Source organism: Telopea speciosissima, chromosome 9 (genome assembly GCF_018873765.1).
Source record: "Telopea speciosissima isolate NSW1024214 ecotype Mountain lineage chromosome 9, Tspe_v1, whole genome shotgun sequence".
NCBI classification, from domain to species: Eukaryota; Viridiplantae; Streptophyta; class Magnoliopsida; order Proteales; family Proteaceae; genus Telopea; species Telopea speciosissima.
In genome coordinates, this window is record NC_057924.1 from 53,409,763 (window position 1) to 53,417,372 (window position 7,610).

Below are 7,610 nucleotides of genomic sequence, written 5' to 3' on the forward strand. Positions count from 1 at the left end.
TGGATTGACCTAGATGATGAGATATGTCCATAGGAATTTGAATGTAATTATTGAATCTATGCCTACATATTGGTGTGATATATATATATAGTTATCCCTTAGAACCTTGGACTTGTGTGACTAGAGTGATTCTACGGTACTATAAGTATGACTTACCTCGACCTTCTTTGTGAAACTAGTTGGAGCCCCGACCTTGGTTGACCAAACCTTAGGGTAATGAATAATGAATTTAATGACCGAGTAGGTTAATTATTGAGACTGCTTGAAGAGTTGACTTGGACCAAAACTATTAAAGGGTTATTAGTTATCGAAGAGGACTGATGTGGACTCTTCCTTGTGGGATAAGCGTGTAGTAGGCTTAAAGGTTGTGAAAGTTGAAGCGAAGGATGTAATAAGACCTTCTCCAACGACGGATATGAATGGGGTAATGGATCACCAAATGCGTTCCCTCCGATCTTGGGAGTGAACAATAGGAGATTCCATCAATATTCTAAATCATTCTAAAGTTGGGTTAGGTAATGAGACAACCAGATGTGAAAGCCTTGGAATGTAAACCCTATGTTGGGTCATGGACGAGTTAAATCCTGTAACCCAAGAATGACCGAGAGTAGTGAAGGCTAGAGTGGTATCACCCGATCCGGAAGATCTAGGGAACCTTTGTTCCTTGAGACTTAACTTAGTAGTTGGAACCCTGTTTTCCTAGGGTTATTGTGAACCACACCCCCTGTGGTAATGTGACCCTGTAAGAAAAAGAGAGTTGTGGAACTGACTTGCTATGACATGTAGGCCTTGCCTCATCTTGATCCGACCTTTGACTTAGTTTAAGATGTGGGTGACTTGGGATGTTGTTATCCAACAGCCCTTCTCATGAGACCCTAGCTGCCTCAAATTTCGGGGACGAAATTTCTTGTAAGCGGGAGAATGTTATACCCGCACCAGGAGTATAATTAATTATTAATTCTTCCCGTGACGTGTAGTTATCAACGCCACGTATGCGGTGAGTTGTTCTCACTGGTGGTCAAACCGACTATATTGACCATAGTACGAGGTTGCTGTGGAAACTAGTCGGGACCACGGAGGTTGCACCTTGACGTGTCGAGGGGTAAGTAGTTGACCAAATTTTGTTGTGTGCTTCTTGCCCTCTCAAAGCCCTCGAAGTGTGGTCCAAAGGCCACGACCTCTTATGGTGGGAACCACCTTCCTACTCGCATCGGAGGCAAGGTTCGGCTGCCTCCGACCCCGCATCCAATGCTTGCTAACAAGGACCCTTGTGGGTGAGACCCTGTGGCTAAGGTGCTATTGGTGCCCTACCATGTTTGACCCTACCCAAATAGACCCTAGGTTACACTTATGAGGCCTTATCCAAATAGGCCAATAAATGTGAAGTCTATATGAGAGAGAGGGGTAAGACTATTCCTTAGTCTTTCTTTTTTTCTTTCTCTTTCCTAACCTAATCGTGAAAGGAGAGGAGAGCTTTGAAGAGAGGAGGAGAGGAGGAGGAGAAGGAAGGGAAGAAGAAGAAGGAAACGGCTGCTGGGTTTGGAGCTTTAAAGAGGGCACCTCGTGTGTACCTCAAACCAGGTAAGCCAAGTGCCCTTTTCCCCCATTTTTCTCTCTTCCCCCTTGCTCGTTTGAGCTTGGGTGGTTCGTTGGTTGCAGCCCCAAGATGGGGATTTCTTTTTGAAACCCAAAGGGTTAGCTCGAGTCATGTGTAGTTTCCCCTTGTAGGATGCTATCCCATTTTCATTACAATCCTATAAAGACCTCTATTTTGACCTCTTGCTGAATCTATTTGATTCTAAAGCTTCAACCACCAAAGAAAACCCCAAATCTGGATTTTTGAGCTTTTGATCCTTTAAACCCCCTTAAATCTTTGAATGTTGGGTGTTTCTAAGACCCAAATAGACTCCAAGACACCCCTCCTAGTCCCTTGAGGCTTAGAGAACCAAATGGGACAACCACTGGGCTTTTAAAGACCTTGAAATCACACTTGGGTTGCATCGGAGGCAAGGCTGCGTGAGTCCGATGTTTGCCTCCGATGTGTCACGAGCTGCGGGGAAGGTCGGAGGCAAGGTCGGAGGCAGGCTGCCGAGTCCGCGTTGCCTCCGATGCGTTTTAAGGCTTATAACTTATGTAAACGGTGGGGTTTCTCTATGAGGCCTCCCCTACACTCTCTCACACTCTTATTCACTTCCATAGCGCCAACATATGTGCAATGGGGTGATTTTGAGAGGAATCGTTGCGCTTATACAAACTCCATTTGAAGTAATTGGTGAGTGGGTTTAGGTGACTGTTTGAGCTTGTTTACTATTGCTTATTCATGCATTTATGAATTATATTGTGACATTATCATTCAAGCATGATTGCATATTTGCATTTATTCTTATTCGATGATGATGATTTGGATGATATGGATTTGTGTTGGAGTTACGGTGCGGGAAATCGGCACGGAACCCCAGTACGATGGAATTGTATATTGCATCTCATTCTTGTCTGTATGCACCGTGTTGTCTTGGTACCGGTGTTAGATGGAATGGGGCGTTGACACACCCGGATGTACCTCTCAACACGATAGGATTCATGTAGTATATATCGTGGTTAGGCTCGTTCCCTATGCTACGACCCTTACCAACGAGGGTTTAGGTGTTGGGTAGCGAGCACAGCACCTGTGGAGAGTTAGAGAGGCCAGGAGGGGTAGTAATGGTTATCGGGTCTGCCTTTGGGTGGTGATGACTACGGCACGCGGGCTCCATAGTAATAATTGAGGTTGCATTGTGGTGAGAATGGAAGGATCCACAATGTCTTCCGAGTTATTGCAAGAGCATATACCCAATGACTTAGCATTGTGTGTTAGGTGGTAAATGGCTCAGTTCCCCTATGCTACGACCCTTACCAACAGGGGTTTAGGTGTTGGGTAGCCGACTTTGCACTGTGGAGAGTTAGAGAGGCCAGGCCGGGGTAGTAATGGTTATCGGGGTGCCTCTGGGTGGTGATGACTACGACCGGCGCGGGCTCCATAGTAATAATTGAGGTTGCATTGTGGTGAGAATGGAAGGATCCACAATGTCTTCCCGAGTTATTGCAGTAGCATATACCCAATGACTTAGCATTGTGTGTTAGGTGGTAAATGGCTCAGTTCCCTATGCTACGACCCTTACCAACAGGGGTTTAGGTGTTGGGTAGCGAGCACCTGTTGCTGTGGAGAGTTAGAGAGGCCAGGCCAGGGGTAGTAATGGTTATCCGGTCGCCTGCGGGTGGTGATGACTACGACGGCGCGGGCTCCATAGTAATAATTGAGGTTGCATTGTGGTGAGAATGGAAGGATCCACAATGTCTTCCCGAGTTATTGCAGTAGCATATACCCATTGACTTAGCATTGTGTGTTAGGTGGTAAATGAATTAATAATAGCATGCACCATGGACTATTTGTGATTGTGTGATTGTGCATCCCCTTTTCTCTCTCACTAGCTCGGTGGAGCTAACCCCGTGTACACATTCTTTTTAGATTTTGATGCGGATGATTCTTGTGGAGCCAGGAGACCGTGGCGAGGATCATGGCGATGGTTGCCCATGATGATTGTGCCTACGGGCTGTATTGATACTTGGGACTTGTTCCCTTCTTTTTTTTTTTTTTTGGGGCCACGTGCCTTGTATAAATATTTATTATTATACTTGTTTTGGGGTAGTTATGCTATGGTCATTCGGGATATCCATCCAAACTATTTATGTATCACTTAGCCGTGTGAACATGAGGTAACTCAGAACGCTTCCGCTTATTTTATGATCGTTGGAAATGTAATATTCCTTTATCTTTCGCACTCGATATTATTGTATTGTAATATTGGTTTATTACCGTGAGTTGGCCCTCTTTTTTCTTTTTTTTCCCCCCCTCTTTAACCTATTTTTTTCTCTTTTTTTTTTTTTCTCTCCCCCCTTCCTTTACTAAAATAAAAATTTAATTGCCCAAAACCCCCGTCCTATTATTGTTTGTTTTTTTTTTTTTTCTATTCTTTTTTTTTTTTATGGTTTATTTTTTGTTTTTTTATTTTTTTTTTTTTTTTTTTTTTTTTTTTTTTCTTTTTTCTTTTTTTTTTATTCCCCCCCCCCCACCTTAATTTAAGAATCCAAGTTGAACATGAGATCTTATAAATCATCCTTTAGGGAAGTCAAAATAGATTTCTCACATGAAACAATGATTTCAATTTTAATTTTTTTTCTCTCTTGAAGGTGTTCTGGGTTTAGCAGTCACATATGGGCTTGGTTTCAGTTTGCATGGGGTTGTATGGGATCTTAATCAACTTGAGACAAAAATCATATCTGTTGAGAGAATACTACAATACACCTACATCCCTAGTGAACTTCCTCTATTGGGAGAAGAAAATAGGCCAGCTCATGAATGGCCATCACAGGGGAAAATTGATATTATTGATCTGCAGGTAGTTCTTAATTTAGATTCTTCAAGTTTTTATCTCCTTACTTATTTCCTTATTTTAGGGAATGGACACTTTGAAGCCTAATGTTGCAGGGTAGTTCAATTCTACTAAGCTACATGGTTTAATTATATGATATGTATGTAGGTCCAATATGCCCCACACCTTCCTCTTGTTTTGCGAGGTCTCACATGCACTTTCCCAGGAGGGATGAAGATTGGCATTGTTGGGCGAACAGGAAGTGGTAAATCAACTCTCGTACAAGCTCTCTTCCGTGTACTTGAACCTACAGCTGGTCAAATTTGGATAGATGGTATCAACATCTCTAAGATTAACCTCCATGACTTGCGATCAAGATTGAGCATCATTCCGCAAGACCCAACAATGTTTGAGGGGACTGTAAGAAGCAATCTTGACCCGCTTGAAGGGTACACTGATGAAGAGATCTGGGAGGTGAGAGTTTTTCATTTGATGAAACTTTTATAGAATGAAAAATATAGAATGGACATGTCTTCTGCTTACTGATGATTTTTACACAAAACAAACATGTCACAATTGAGGGGCATGTAACTCTATGAAATCCTTCTAAGATGTCATTTTTTATGAAATCCTTTATCGCGGTCATGTTATTTGTATTTTGTTTTCATTTATTTAAATTCTTTCCACTAAGATAATGAAATTATTTCATTGGATGCATTAGATCATCTTTGGGCCATGTTTGGTCTAAGATATTTTTTAATTGTGACTTGGGAAGTGCACTATTCTTACTGCCCTTTTTCTATTTTCACTTGGCACCCTTTGTTCATTTCATCTTTCACAACTCATCTTTAATGATCGATTCTATGTCATCTTGAATATTCAAGCAAGGTGGTAAGTTAACATGAACTTTTTGTTGTCTTAGGCTTTAGATAGAATCCAACTTGGTGATGAAGTTAGAAAGAAGAAAGGGATGCTTGATTCTGCAGGTTAGTTTCTTAATTCTCTTCTTTTTTTTCCAAAAAGGATTCAAAATTGTATTAAGAAGAGAAAAAGGATATACAGAAACTTCGAAGAGCCAAGAAACTAAAAACAAGACCTGCTGGACCTAACCCTCTCCTATGGCAAGATCTTCAAAAGGGGAGAGGAAGCAGCCAAAAAGAATTGCAAGATTACAAATTAACACCGTCAAAACCTAGGTCTCCCTTGGGCATCAAATCAAATATTTTATTCTACAGAAGCAGGCCATGAGTCAATAGGAGAAGAAGTATCGAATTTTGCAGCTGATTTAGCTAGGAAGTCTAATACAAGATTTGCTTCTCGAAGACAGTGTGTTATTTTCCATTCGATGTCCTCAAGATAGCCTTGAAGGGTCGACCATTGCTGCCATATGAACCATGGAACCAACTTCTTCTCATATTCAATGTATATCAAAGTTTGTTAACATCAATTTATCCATGTACAAGGCTACAATACCTCTGAAGTTCTTGTTATTTGATATGACTAACTTCTAGTGAATGCTCCAACATCTCAGCCCAACTCTTTTTCCAAAAAAAAAGAAAGTAGTAGATCAAAATATTAACGAAAATATGATCCTAAATATCTAACCAATTTTTATATGGTGGCTGTTATTAATTTATTTATTGGTGGTGGTTGTTGCAGTGACTGAGAATGGAGAGAATTGGAGCATGGGTCAAAGGCAATTAGTCTGTTTAGGACGGGCATTACTCAAGAGGAGTAAAGTATTAGTACTTGATGAAGCTACAGCATCAGTGGATACTGCAACTGACTATCTAATTCAGCAAACACTTAGGCAACACTTCTCAAGGTCTACTGTCATCACAATCGCACATAGGATAACGTCAATTCTTGATATCAATATGGTCCTCCTTCTTGATAATGGTTAGTAGTTAGTAATTAGTATACCACAACCAAATGGGTTCAATTGAGTTCAGTAATACAACCAAATGGGTTCAATTGAGTTCAGTAATACATCTTTTCATACTTTTTTAGGTTATTTCCTAATCAAGTTGACATGTTTTCTTATCTTAAGCAGGCCTTGTACTGGAATATGATTCCCCAGCCAAATTGCTAGAGATCAAATCCTCATCATTTTCACAGCTTGTTAAAGAGTATACTCAAAGATGTAGTTCCTAGTTTTTTAAAGGCTAAATAAGTGAGCTTTGTATGTCCAAATATAAGCAGGCTTCATTAAGTTGAGGTACATTGGTATTTTAACAAAATTTTGCTAGGAGAAGGCATTGGAATAGATATCAAGGTTGTCTGTAACTTTTTCTTCATGTTTGTCTATATACCTGAGGAGAAGTTTTAGTAGGACAGTGTTATCTTTAGACTGTTAAATTTTTGTATTTTTCTTTTTCATATTAATCCATTCCTTACTGATCCTTAGCAAAAAAATAAAAAAAACCATGTGGCACATTGGATAAAGCCGAAATTCTATAGACATGTAGAGACCAAGGCCTCTTATTCACATTTGAAGTTTTAGTTAAAATGAATTTGGCCAAGTGGAAGATAAATCTTTGAAAATACAATGAAAAATATAAATTTTTAGATAAATAAATGGGCAACTGAAAATACAATTGAATATGCCAATACATAAGGCTAAATACCATAGTTAGTAAGTTTAGGAAAGGTAATCAAACACGTACAGATACGTATGGCAATTAAATGGACTAGACAGAAATAATAGTTTTAAAAAAATCGGAGGAATAAATCACGTATGGCAATGATATGGTTGCTCTAGGAGCAAAAATACGCAATAACACAGCCTAATAACCAAAATAATAGCATCTAGACAATGATTTTATCAAAAGGAAGCCTAAACTGGAATAAACACGATATAATAGTTGAATAAAAAATATAAATACCGTAAGATGAAAATGCAAGAACACAAACATGCAAAACACAGCCTAATCAATCAAGACACTTCACCATCATCAATCATTCATGTATTCTATTCATATGTGTGAGGAAAATCGATTTTTGGTGGTGGATTGCCACATGTCCTCCACCTCATCCCTCCGTGGGGAAAAGAGAGAGTGGTGAAATTGGTGTTGGGAGTCGCCACCTAGACTAGTAGAGTCTAGGACCCGCAAAAGAAAAGTTAACTCCTGGAATGCCCATTGGGGACTGATCGGTCCATTAGTTTGAGTATAGATCATGTTACGGTCCAGAGAAGCTATT

The 7,610-nt window shown here is 40.0% G+C and overlaps 1 protein-coding gene across 1 annotated transcript; it reads left to right on the forward strand.

Annotated features, from left to right (window-relative positions):
• Positions 1-4,214: 4,214 nt before the first annotated feature.
• LOC122639086 (ABC transporter C family member 3-like) lies at positions 4,215-6,592 on the forward strand (the record flags this gene model as incomplete). Its single annotated transcript, XM_043831922.1, has 5 exons — positions 4,215-4,436; positions 4,578-4,883; positions 5,332-5,395; positions 6,069-6,308; positions 6,463-6,592. Coding segments are annotated over 5 exons (933 nt in total), but the record flags the coding sequence as incomplete, so codon positions are not given.
• Between the last annotated feature and the right edge of the window lie 1,018 nt (positions 6,593-7,610).